The 13,414-nt window shown below is 48.5% G+C and overlaps 1 protein-coding gene across 4 annotated transcripts; it reads right to left on the bottom strand.

Moving 5' to 3' along the window:
* Window positions 1-2,049: 2,049 nt before the first annotated feature.
* LOC100285121 (cyclic nucleotide-gated ion channel 2) lies at window positions 2,050-7,914 on the bottom strand. Of its 4 annotated transcripts, none has more exons than XM_035961494.1 (8): window positions 7,264-7,912; window positions 6,195-6,410; window positions 5,704-6,020; window positions 5,472-5,580; window positions 5,141-5,380; window positions 4,983-5,069; window positions 2,685-4,908; window positions 2,050-2,358 (listed from the first exon to the last, which is right to left on the bottom strand). In XM_035961494.1, the coding sequence occupies exons 1-7, from the start codon at window positions 7,774-7,776 to the stop codon at window positions 4,396-4,398; spliced, it is 1,995 nt and encodes a 664-aa protein (XP_035817387.1). In that variant the 5' UTR covers window positions 7,777-7,912; the 3' UTR covers window positions 2,050-2,358; window positions 2,685-4,395. The 4 variants fall into 4 exon arrangements, with proteins under 4 accessions (XP_035817387.1, XP_035817388.1, NP_001353646.1 ...); XM_035961495.1 differs by having other exon boundaries at window positions 5,141-5,377; window positions 7,264-7,910; NM_001366716.1 differs by lacking the exon at window positions 2,050-2,358 and having other exon boundaries at window positions 4,185-4,908; window positions 5,141-5,377; window positions 7,264-7,914.
* Window positions 7,915-13,414: the final 5,500 nt, after the last annotated feature.

Raw genomic sequence — 13,414 nt, 5'->3', positions numbered from 1 at the left:
TATCATGCGCATCATGGACGGATTCGTCATAGTTTGATATGAAGGCATGATAATCTTCTTTGCTAAGAGAATTAGTTAAGATGTCAAAAGCTAGATAGTTTAAGCGATAACATCTTTGATCCTCCTCGGAATTAATTTTTCCATTGAAATTAGAGGGAAAAATACTCTTGTCTATAATTTGTTCTAATCGAGGATCTATGGTTCTAAAAGCATTTATCACACTAGATGACCATGAATCATAGTTAGAACAATCATCAAATAAAATCTCAAGAGTTACCTCCTTCTGAGTTGGGTTCTCCTGGGCCTTCTTGTTCTTTTGGGATCTTCTACGAGCCATCACTTCGAGTTGTTAGACTCAAGATGAAGTGCCTAGTTCTGATACCAATTGAAAGTCGCCTAGAGGGGGGGTGAATAGGCGGAACCTGAAAATTAAAACTTTATCCCCCCCACTAGATCCCTTGATTAGTGGTTAGAACAAGATATACAAATATCGTAGAATAGAAACTAAGTTCTTGCTTGAAAAGAGTATTGCTAAATAATGCGGAAGTGATAAATCAATACAACTAGTAAGTTATAGAATAACAAAGCAAGAAGCCTTAGATGAGAAGAGCACTAGGACAAGTTCTTTCTTGCAACGTGTTGCTTCACTAAATGGGAATTTAACTTGAAGCAACACCAAATGATATTAGCAAAGAATGGTGCAAGAGAACTTAGAGTAAGGGAAAGCAAACAAATCACAAGCAAAAGCACAATGAACACGGGTGATTTGTTTTACCGAGGTTCGGCCCTCGAAGGCCTAGTCCCCGTTGAGGAGTCCACTTAAGGACGGGTCTTTTTCAACCCTTTCCCTCTCTCCCGATCACACAAGGATCAGCGAGCTCTTCTTCTTCTCAAGGATCACTCTTGATCCCACAAGGACCACCACAATCTTTGGTGTCTCTTGCTAGCTTTTACAAGCCTCCAACACTTTGGAGGAAGTTCGAATGGGAGTCAAAAAACTCCACGCGCAAATGAACACAAAGATGTAGTACACACTATCTCTCAATGAATCTCACAAGGCGCTAGGGCTAAACTCAATTGAGTAGCTCTCAATTGCTTGCTCTCTCTTTTGTGGCACTTGTGTTGGTTGTAGTAGACTAAATCTTGTGTATAGGATGGATCAATGAATATAGGTGGTTGGGAGGGCTTGAGTATGTCAACTAGATGACTTGGAATGTTGCTTGGACTCCCACACCTTGAAGTGGCCGGTTGGGGTGGTATTTATAGCCACCATCCAAAAACTAGCCGTTGATGAAGTCTGCTGGCGATGGGCGCACCGGACAGTCCGGTGCACACCGGACATGTCCGGTGCCCCAGCCACGTCATCCTATCCGTTGGGGTTGGAGCTGGTCGACCGTTGGAGGCTTTTGTCCTCATGTGGCACCGGACAGTCTGGTGCACACCGGACAGTCCGGTGCCTCTCTGATCCTCTGCTCTGACTTCTGCCGCGTGTACTGTTCTGCACTGTTTACTGTCAGAGTCGACCGTTGGCGCGAAGATGACCGTTGCTCCGCTGGCACACCGGACAGTCCGGTGTACACCGGACAGTCCGGTGAATTTTAGCGGAGCAGTCTTCGTGAAATCCCGAGGCTGCCGAGTTCCTGAGACCGCGTTCCGTTGGAGCACCGGACACTGTCCGGTGCACACCGGACAGTCCGGTGAATTATAGCGCGCCGGCCCTGGACTTTCCCGAAAGTGGCGAGTTTGAGTCTGCGTTTCCTGGTGCACCGGACAGGTACTGTTCACTGTCCGGTGGCACACCGGACAGTCCGGTGCGCCAGACCAGGGGTGCCTTCGGTTGCCCCTTTGCTCCTTTATCTTGACTCTTGTCTTGTTCTTTTTATTGTTTTTATGTTGAATCTTAGGCACCTGTAGAACATATAATCTAGAGCAAACTAATTAGTCCAATTGTTTGTGTTGGACATTCAATCACCAAAATCATTTAGGAAAAGGTTTAAAGCCTATTTCCCTTTCAGAAGTCACAGGACACATCCAAACATCAGAATGAACTAGCACAAAAGGAGATATATTCCTGATACCTCGACTTATATAAGATGTCCTCGTGTGTTTTGCAAACTCACAGGCATCACACAATAGCTTGCTTTTGTCCACCCCACACATTACATCGGGAAAAACTTTGCATATCTTATCAAAAGAGAGATGCCCGAATCTACAATGCAAAAGCATCACTACAACTTCCTTCTCTTCCAACTTCGTTGCCAACATAGTGCATCTTGTATCATCTGTCTCCTCATGGTCCATATACCATAATCCACTACGCCTGGTAGCTGTCCCAAGTCTTTTCCCTGTTCTCCTCTCCTGAATTAAACAATTATCCCGGTCAAGTATAATCTGACAGTCCAATTGATCAACCAAAGCACTTAGTGATATCAAATTAACAGGAAAAGTTGGCACATACAAAACTGATGACAACTTAATAGATGAAGTGCATTGTACTGTGCCAACACCCTTGATAGGTTGTGGAGTACCATCAGCAGTTTGAATCATTTCTTTACGTGTGGGGTGATATCTCATATATGATGTAAACTCACTTGACGTGCCTGTGACATGCTTTGATGCTCCTGAGTCTAAAATCCAATTTAATCGTGTGATTTGTGTGGGTACAAGAGCATGGGCATAATTACCTTCATCTGTGTAGGCGAAGTTGACAAAATCCCTAGTGTAGGACTCCTGATTTTTATTTCCAGGAATTTTATGTTGCTCAGTCGACTTTGTTTCAGCTTCATTCTCCATAAAGATCTCAAGGTCTTCTTTTGTAGTTGTTGCATTAGCTCTTGCCCAACTTCTACCTCCACGACCTCTACCACCTCTAGCAGCCCCTCTTCCTCTCCCGCGGTTAAACTTGAAAGGTTTAGTACAATTACGAGCAATGTGTCCAACATCACCACAATTGTAACACTCTCTAGCATCTTTAGTTCTCATAGCTGAAAACACAGGGTGAGATGACACTGGAGGACTTTCCCTCATCACTTTGAGTCGTGACTCCTCCTGGGATATAGCAGCTATTGCCTCTTGTAGGCTAGGAAGAGTGGATTGATGAAACATGGAGGCTCGTCTTCCCTCAAACTCTGGGTTTAGACCCCTTAAAAATTGAAGCACACGTCTTATTTCCACCCATTTCTTTGCCCAAACAACACACTCTGAGTGTGGTAGCTCAATAGGATCATAATGGTCAACATCAGCCCACAAACACTGTAATTCCTGAACATACTCCGCCACAGTTCGCTCCCCCTGTTTGATATTATGGAGGCGATCTTCAGTCTCCACCATCAACATAACATTTCCAGCTCCCGAATACATTTCTTCAAGCGCTTTCCACATTTCTGCAGCACTTATAATTGTATCAACAGTGCTAGCAATTGCTGGGATCATAGAACTTAACATCCATGCTGCTACCAAAGAGTTTATAGCATCCCAATCCTTCCATTCAGCACTTGGCTTGTCTTTGGGCTCAACGACAGTTCCATCAACATAGCCCTCGAGTCTTTTTGCTTTCAATAATCGCAAGGCTCTCCTAGACCAAGCTAAATAATTCTTTACCCCCTCCAGTTTAACCTCATTTGGCATCAGCTCTAGCTTCTGAACTGGTTCTATATGGACAATATTTTCCTTACTTGAAGATGGAGCTTCGTCCCTTCTTGCTGACAACAATTCAACCAACTTACCAAGAACTTGCTCAATCCCTTGATTCTCTCCCATTCTCTTGTGTTCCGATGGGTAAGAACCCAAAGCCGACAGCAGTCTTCTTGGAGTTGGAGCAGAGCAAGTTGATGGCAGCAGCTGCCGGGTCGAGCTGGCCCTCGACGGCGGTAGCCTTCTTCCAGAGCAAGAGCTGGCCTACGTCTCCTTCTAGTCGATGCCAGCGCCGGCGAAGGCAGCTGCGTCCAAGCTGGTGGTGCCTCCAAGCTCCACGCGGTGCCAGATATCTGTCTTCCCCGCCTGCTTCTTGCTGCGCTTGCCGCCCCACCTTCACCTCCTCCTTCCTTCAGCACGGCAGACCGCTCTACTCGCGTCCTGCACAGTCTGAAGCTCGCCGTCGGCCACGCCTGCTCCGCGTAGGTCGTCGCTGCTACAGTAGCACGCCGCCGCGCTTTGGCTCTGATATCATGTTGAGGTAGGGTTTTGAAGTCTCTAGAACCCTCTCTATTGCAGCTGATACAGTACACATAAATATACATGTCTCTTGGGCTCTACATACACGGAGGGACACGGCCCAACAAGTTCTTTCTGACATGCACTTTTACTATAGAGAACCAGCTTCTTCCATCTCGCTGCATTTTGCTTCAACTCCGCTGAACAGACGCGCGTTGTTCAGACTGCAGGCATGCATCTCAGTCACAGCAGGTCGTCCTGGTTGGGCTTGGGCGACGTGAGCAGCGCGGTATAGAGGCGTAGCTTCTCCTCGCCGAGCGACGAGCACCGCGAGAGCGGGCGGCGCGGGCGGATGAACGACAGCGACGCGAGCGTCTTGCGGTGCTTGTAGCGGCGCCACGCGAGCTGCACCGCCACGGCCGCCCACGTGCGCCACCCGGGCGAGTAGTAGCGCGCGCTGCGCCGCACCTTGTCGTTGGTGAAGGTGTACCGGAAGTGCTGCGTGACGTACTTGACGTCCGCGGCGTCCAGCCCGAAGGCCTCCGTGCTCTCCAGCGTGGCCAGCGTGGAAGACGACCCCGGCAGCCGCTCCAGGAACGGCCGGCGCAGGCACCACGACAGGAGCTCGTCGCCGCTGAAGTTGCCCGGCCCCAGCATGCAGCAGCTCTCGGCGCCGTTGCGGAGCACCTGGCTGCTCTGCAGGTGGCCACGCACGATGAACAGCATCCTCTTCACTGGGTCCCCTTCTCTGACAATCTTGAGTCATAAACGAGAGATCAATCTCGGTTACGGTAGAAGAAAACCAGCATGTTGGAGGTGGTTGAGCTTACAACTTCTCCTTTGGGGAAAATGAGGGACTTGACCCTGTCGCAGATGTTCTCGAGCACCAGGTCGTCCATGTGTTGGAACAGCGGCACCTGCACGCGGTTGTGCGGCCGCATCAGTTACGGGCGCTACGGGACGTCACGCCACGACACGGCGCGCGTACCTGGCGCACGAGGCCGAGGCAGAGGTGGTACTTGATGTCCCGGCGGAGCCCCTCCGGAAGGTCACGGACGATGCGGCACTCGTCGACGCCGCGCGTGGCCGCCCACCGCTGCCGCTCGTACTGGCGCACCCGGTGCCGGTAGCTCCTGGGCAGGTCCTTGCGCTTCATCCACAGCTCCACGCTGCGCAGCCGCGTGTGCATCGCCTGCTTCTTCGACGTCGTCGCGTTCAGGAACACCTGCTGCCGCCAGCCATAGCCCATAGCTCACCATAAGCCGTTCGCATGATGCGTCGACCGTCGGCCAAGACGACGACCGTGCACTGGTCATTACCTTGATGTTCCCTATGAGCATCGTCACGAGAATCAGCCCGCCGGTGATGGTGACGATGTTGAACACGATCTCCAGCCACTCCGTCGTGCTCTCCAGATTCCCAAAGGTGCTGAGCGGCGCCGGCAGAAGCGGTGAAACAAACTCACACCATCAGTAGACAGGCCAATTAAGTTACTGAAACCATGAAACGCATAGAATCGATCCAACGATTAATGAAGCGATGATCTGCGACCTGAGAGTCATTAGCCCCCAGAAGATGGGGAGCAGAACCCTCTCGACCCTGCTGGGGTTGGCCACCAGCATGACAGTCCACTGGTAGGCCCCGTACTGGTAGTTGTCGGCGCTGTCGAGGCACGTGCCCCTGGCCGTGGCGTTGCCGGCCCAGGCGAGCCTGGCCGCCCCCACGCTGCTGGCGGTGGCGCCGTAGTAGAGCGGCTCCGCGCACGCCAGCGCCCAGGGCGCGCACCCGCTCCCGGCCTGGGCGCACTGCTCCCTGAGGCACTTGGTGGCCCGCTGCGCGCCGAGCAGGTACCAGCACGCGCCCACCGCCTACAACCAACAAAGGGCATCATGCATGCGTAGCTGTCACAGAATCATGGCGTCGTCTCTCGCCGAGGGCCATTAGTGGTAAGATGCCCGTGCATTCAGGACAAATTGGTTGGTCACACCAGTCGTTATGCAGAGAGACTAGTGAGGGAGGACGGACGAGGGACGACGACTCACGTGAGCGGCGACGAAGTAGGCCATGAGGTTGAGCGCGATCCCCCACCAGATGGTGCCGAAGAGGTAGCCGGAGACGCCCTGCATCCGGCGCAGGACGCGGACGGCGTGGTAGATCTTGGGCAGGTACTCCAGCAGGAACGCCGTCAGCAGCACGATCATGACGTCGGTCGTCGACCCGGCGCGTATCATCGCCGGCGTCGCCACCCAGACGACCACCTGCGAACGCACAGAAATGGTCACGCACGCGGCATGCATGACTGACTGACTGATGACATATGGTACTACTGATGAAAAAAGATGAGCAGGCGTCCACAGTTCCAAGTGGGGTAGGTGCAGCCGTGCAGGCGTGGTACAGAGATCGTTTGGGCGTCCTTGGAAGGACGTTCAAATCTGCATTGATTGATCGAACGCATCTTTGGGTTCATCGATTGATGAACGGGCCCAACCTGCTTCGTCCAGTCCAGCATGCATTGCCGGTGCCGGGTAGGGCTACAGAATTGCGCAAGCACAATGGCCCCATTCTGCAACGCCACGCCACGCCACGCCGATGAACGCAAGCGACTTCCGTACGTGCGCAGATCGCTGCTTGAAATGACCCTTCAGAACCACTGGAAATCGGCATCCCAGGTCGCAGCGCAGGCACCCAGCAGGTTACTCTGGGCGCAGAGCGGCAATGGCGGAGTTGGGTCACATGCGGCAGCTATTGCTCAGCAGAATGTGATGGGGAAATGCGATAATGCCACGGTATTCATGGACGATGACAATGTCGCAGAAGGCTCCAAAATTCTCCGTTGTGCCAACTGCCAATGGTCTTTGTTTTTCTTCCGATCTGTCACTACTCGCTCACCCTGGGCCTGGAGTATCGAACATTGTCCACCGAGGAAATTTCATGCTAAAAATGCCGGGCTCACGAAAGTTTTAGAGCCCGGGCACGCACATCTAACTACGATGAATCCGAAATATGGTTCCTTTCAAATGGCCAAGAAGAGACCGATGAAGCTAGCTAGCATTTCGATTTTCGAACGAGCGACGAGAGCCATGCACGCACGGACTGGGACCAGCGGCGCACCTGCATCACCGGTAGGATGACCAGCACGTCCAAGAAAACCCCCTCCTTGGACCTCGTCCCCCGTCCCGGCACGCCGCCGTCGCGCCCCGGCTGCGCCTCCTCCTCGTCCGTGTCTTCCCGCCTCGGCGAGCACGCCCCTCGGAGCCGCAGCAGCAGGTTGGATGCGTGCATGGCGTCCACCGCGCACCGGAGCGCGGTGACCGCGGCCGCGAACCAGGCGTCGAGGAAGACGCACATGAGCGGCGCGCTGACGGCGACGGCGTACAGGAAGAGCGGGTCCACCAGGAGCCCCGCCGCGCAGGCGAGCAGGTACGCGCGGTCCCACTCCGTCTCCCAGGCCCAGCTGGCGCGCGGGTCCCGCGCCCCGCGCCGGCGCTTCCTGCCAGTGCCGCCCCGCGTGGCCGTGGCGGTGGCGGCCGCCGTCGGAGGAAGCGTGCTGTCGTCCTGCTCGCCGGCTCTGGTCCGCGGCGCGCCGTGAGGGGACGGCGGCGAGAGCTCGGCTGGCACTGGCATGGCCGATCGATGGAGCGGATGCTGCTACCGACTACCGACTCGAGTAGTGCCGACGGCTACGCGTGGCCTGACCAGGTGGTGAGGCCGTGGCATGTGGGTGTTGGAGCAGAGGAGACGGCATCCGCAGGACTCGACGCGTGATGGACGCATATATACGCCGCTACTGTTGCAAGAGCGTACGCACGTACGTGCTTGGTGACGGAATCAACCTAACTGGCGTTTGTCGCCATGCATGCGCGCGCGCCTGTGACGCTGAAGCTTGTGCTTGTGCTTCTATCTGCTTTTATTTTTCGCTGTCAGACTAGGGAATCGGGAAAGTTCACAAGTCAACAAGATGGATCAAATCAGCGAATCACCCGGCGGCCATGGAATGGAGCCTTGGAGACCGGTCCCTGTTCTGCCCGCGCTGCAGCTCTGGAGTTTCCATCAGAGGGTGAGTCAATGCCAAGTCATCTTCAAAAAGTTGTACGATTTGTTGTATTGATCTCGTGTGTACTTATAGTCTCATATATATTCGTGTAACAATGTTCGGAGTGCATGCTAACTACCGTCATAGACCAGCGTGGGCGCAGGGTACAACGAGCCATTTACGCGAAAAAATCACTTTGATATAAGGGGAAAACCACAAAATATTTTTTTGTTATGGTTATAGTTTATACCGAGGTATAAGTACAGGGATGCCTATATTTATTAATTTATAAGCCTGACTAGGAGATATATTTTGAGACATATCTAACAAATATTCCCTTGACTCAAAATCCATGTTGTGTGACCCTGTTTGGTTTGGTAATTGATTGATAACTTAGGTGGACTAATAAGTGTTTATGTTGAGATACGCAGGTGATTAGTCCACATGTACACTGGTGTGAGTTATTTGAGCCATGGTGGTAATGTGGCTTGGTGATATTGAGATGCTCAACTAGTGTGATAAAGAAGTTCATTGCATTTCAAGACATGACATGGTGTCATGTGGCTATATGGAGAAGATCAAGAGATATGTCTTGGCTTCGATGGGCCGAGCGGCTAGTGTGAAGGGCAAGTCAGAGTCTCATGTGTGAGAGACCGCGTGGCGGTGAAGCAATAAGAGAAAGGGTTTGGCACCAATGGACATAAAGCAACGGTGAAGAGCAAGCTATGTTGAGATTGATGAACCAAGAAGGTCATGTGATAACATGGAGTGAATCATATTCTCTATATTAAAGCAGGGCCCGTCCGTGGCCATTGAATGTGTCCACGTGTCTTAGAAATTTTCTGCCGTCCGATGACCTACAGGATTCCAAATCCAGCCGTCCAAAGCCAAGTTTATTTCCTCCACTCTGCCTTCCGCGTGCTCTTTTCTTCTGTAGCCGCTACCAGAGGCTTCCAGACCGGAGACAAATAAATCAAAGAGAATGGGAGATATCAGGGGTTCCTTCCGTCGTGTCGCCATCTTCTCCACACAGTTCGTCGGACTTGCTCTCGGCGTCCCCACCCCACGGCTTTCGCTGCACCTGGCACTACGTCGTTGCCATCCGCCGCAGCGTTGTCTCTGCTTCGCCGCATAATCGTCGCCGCCGTCGACGGAGACCATCCGGGCCAACGCTTGCTGAAACCTCCACTGCTTCTCCGAATGCTTCGTTATCTCCTCGATGGTTCAGACAGGTACAAATGTATTTTCCCCTATCAGAGCTACGTACATTCAAGTGTCCTCGCCGTTAGGGTTCACAAGTACATATGCCTTTTCTAAATGTCTTTTCCCCATTGGAGCTCCGTACATCCGAGTGTCCTCGCCGGATGCCTTTTCTCTATCGGAGGTCTGTAGAACTGCTCGCACTTGATAAATTTTCATCGCAAGTATCTGTCGCGTAGGAGCTTTATCTGCTTCCATATTGTTAATGGCGGTGGGTCACAAAAAAGTTAGCTATACCATCCTCAGGCTCTTGAACTTTAGTTATATTTCATCCGAGAGCATCTTTTGGTGTGTAGTGATACTGATTTTTTCGTGTCGTATTGTGTATAGATCTATGCTTGCTACAGTTACTCTAAACAATACATGTGGTAGCTACATTTCCTGTAAACAAGATGTTCATGGTACCTCAACATAGAATCATTCGTTGCTTACTTTTTCATTCATTTTAATTTGCCAGTAAATTCTAATCTTTGTTTTGGAAATACGGGCTTCATAAACTTCTACATATTTTCTCAGGGAAAAAAAGGTTGCCTAATCAAGGTATATTTCATTACGCATTCCTTTTCCTAACAGTGTCCTCCAATTTAACTATTTCTCTCCAGTGGTGGTACTATTATGTATTTGTTCTTTGCAAAACTATTTATATACGTGCTTCTTCTTTATATAACTATCTATTGTTTGGTACATTTACTGAAAACATTTTCACAAGTTTGCTACATTACCTCTAAACACAACGTTCATTTAGTATCTATAGTACCTTATTAGTTTAGCACATAAACGTCCGTGCATTGACTGTTTACTGTTTTGTTATTTTTTATTTGATAGTAAATATTAATCTTTGGTTTGGAAACACGGGCTTTGTTAGCTTCTACATATGTCCACAGGAAAAAACTAATTGACCAAGGTACATCTCATTACACATTCCTTTTTGGCTTTTCATAACAGTGTGCTCCAATCTTACTATTTTTTCCTCCATTAGTGGTACTATTATATAGTTATTGTTTGCATCAATATTCAATTATTATGATTCTCTGCTAATTTGTTATAATTTTAAAATTTGACAGCAAATCCTAATCTTTGGTTCGGAAAGACGGGCTTCATTAACTTCTACATATCTGCTTGGGGGGAAATGCTGCTCCAGCAAGGTTCATTTTATTACACATTCCTTTCTACCTTTCTAATGGTGTGCTCTGATTTTAGTATTTTTCTCCATTGTTGCTACTATTACGTTTCTCTTCTTTGCATGACTATTATTTTTTTTAAAAAAAATGGTTCATAAATTGCTGCATTACCTCTAAACACGACGTTCATTTAGTATCTATAGTACCTTATTAGTTTAGCACATAAACGTCCGTGCATTGACTGTTTACTGTTTTGTTATTTTTTATTTGATAGTAAATACTAATCTTTGGTTTGGAAACACGGGCTTTGTCAGCTTCTACATATGTCTATAGGAAAAAAAACTAATTGACCAAGGTACATCTCATTACACATTCCTTTTTGGCTTTTCATAACAGTGTGCTCCAATCTTACTATTTTTCCTCCATTAGTGGTACTATTATATAGTTATTGTTTGCATCAATATTCAATTATTATGATTCTCTGCTAATTTGTTATAATTTTAAAATTTGACAGCAAATCCTAATCTTTGGTTCGAAAAGACGGGCTTCATTAACTTCTACATATATGCTTGGGGGAAAAATGCTGCTCCAACAAGGTTCATTTTATTACACATTCCTTTCTGCCTTTCTAATGGTGTGCTCTGATTTTTGTATTTTCTTCCATTGTTGCTACTATTACGTTTCTCTTCTTTGCATGACTATTCATTTTTTCAATCTGACGACTAGCTCACCACCTCATGTAATGTATAATGTGCATAGTTATATTTTAGATGAAAAAACCGCTTTCAGTCTTATTTTTTTTATATTTTCCCATTTTTTGCTTTCTTTACTCTAATACATTACCATTGCTACACACAGGCCAAACCGGTGCTAACATATCTTAGCTCAGAGACCTCTGCTTCGAAAAAGGATGACTTCTTAGAACAAAAGGCGCCATAGGTAATTCTCTAACAAAAGCTTAGATGATACTATTAAAATGAATTTATCTAAATAAAAACATTGATACATACATTCATCTTTACTTAATAGACGAAACAACCAGTTTAGTTGACTCTATTCCTAAAATTGCTATTGTTGAATCTCCTTCAAAAAGGTTTGCTTCTCCAACTCTAGCTAATGCTATTCAAAACAATCAAACATCTTTAAATTACCTAAGTACTAATAAAAAAGTAAAGTAGATAATACTAGAACAATAAAAGCATTTACAGCACTCTACAACAATGCTTTTCCATGCGAATCCACAGTTACATTAATATAAACATAGAATTACCATACTTTTAAAAATTCACAAATTTTAATTTGTATGTGTCAGTTCATAAATCCATGAGTATGTTGCATACTCTGCATTCCAGATTATAAATCATTCTTAGATGTGTTCACTTTGCTTTATTGTTTAGAGAGATGTTTAATAGCGCCATCCTGGATATTCACTAAAACATGTCTTATGTGAAAGGGAATTAGGCTTACACCTAGTCCCTAATTAATTTTGGTGGTTGAATCGCCCAACACAAACAATTGGACTAACTAGTTTGCTCTAGATTATATGTTCTACAGGTGCCAAAGGTTCATCTATATCTATACTAAATCGACTGTCCGGAATACCGTAGATTATTCCGGACAGGAGAAGCTTTTTGGAAAAACAGGCCAAGCGCGGACCGTCCGGGCCCTTGCGGCGGACCGTCCGCGACACGAGGATGTCACTCGGCCAGAACCAATGCAAAAATCCAAGTCTGTGCTATGGACTGTCCGGAGGAAAAGCAAAGACCGTCCGAGCCCTTGCGCGGACCGTCCGGCCTCTGGCGCGGACCGTCCGGTAGGTGAGCAACCGAAAAACCCGAAGGTAACGGGTTCGGAGAAATGAATTATAGCGGCCTCGCGGACCGTCCGGACCAGGCGGGCGGACCGTCCGCGACTGGCTCTGTCTGACATCTGACGACGCATTAAATGCAATATAGCCGTTGATATAGCCGTTACTGCTGACCGTTGCATTTTCAGCCGTTGATCTACAGGGGCGGACCGTCCGCACCAGGAGGGCGGACCGTCCGCGCTCAGCAGAATGGCCCAACGGCTAGGAAGTGGTTGGTGGCTATAAATACAACCCCAACCACCTCCATTCACTTCATCCAAGCATTCCAACCTTCAACATTCAATACAAGAGCTAGCAATCCATTCCAAGACACATTCAAAGCCTCCATCTCTCCAAGTTTTACAATTGAGAAAAGAGATCATTAGTGATTAGTGACTTGAGAGAGAAAGTGATCCGTGTGTCATTTGTCGCTCTTGTTGCTTGGCTTTTTAATCGTGCTTTCTTGATTCTTTCATTGTGATCAAGCTCACTTGTAATTGAGACAAGAGACACCAATCTTGTGGTGATCCTTGTAGGAACTTTGTGTTCCAAGTGATTGAGAAAAGAAAGCTCACTCGATCCGTGGATCGTTTGAGAGAGGGAAGGGTTGAAAGAGACCCGGCCTTTGTGGCCTCCTCAACGGGGAGTAGGTTTGCAAGAACCGAACCTCGGTAAAACAAATCCGTGTGTCACACTCTCCATTTGGTTGCGATTTGTTTTCCACCCTCTCTCGCGGACTCATTTCTTTATTACTAACGCTAACCCGGCTTGCAGTTGTGTTTATATTTGTAAATTTCAGTTTCGCCCTATTCACCCCCCCCCTCTAGGCGACTATCAATTGGTATCAGAGCCCGGTGCTTCATTAGAGTCTAACCGCTCGAAGTGATGTCGGGAGATCACACCAAGAGGGAGATGGAGACCGGCGACGACAAGCCCACTACAAGCCAAGGGAGCACTTCATCGGAAGAGTCCCGCACCAAGAGAAGAGAGAAGAAGAAGAAA

This window comes from Zea mays, chromosome 8 (genome assembly GCF_902167145.1).
Source record: "Zea mays cultivar B73 chromosome 8, Zm-B73-REFERENCE-NAM-5.0, whole genome shotgun sequence".
NCBI lineage: Eukaryota > Viridiplantae > Streptophyta > Magnoliopsida > Poales > Poaceae > Zea > Zea mays.
Note: the sequence above shows the minus strand (reverse complement) of the source record. Positions and strands in the feature narration are given on the sequence as shown.

Bases quoted from the DNA above. Each gene is read 5' to 3' on its own strand.
- LOC100285121 (XM_035961494.1), bottom strand. From the start codon at position 7,776: ATGCCAGTGCCAGCCGAGCTCTCGCCGCCGTCCCCTCACGGCGCGCCG. The intron at 6,411-7,263 runs GTGCGCCGCTGG...GTGCGTTCGCAG, and splicing joins TCATCCTACCGGTGATGCAG to GTGGTCGTCTGGGTGGCGAC. The intron at 4,909-4,982 runs GTAAGCTCAACC...TTATGACTCAAG, and splicing joins TTTTCCCCAAAGGAGAAGTT to ATTGTCAGAGAAGGGGACCC.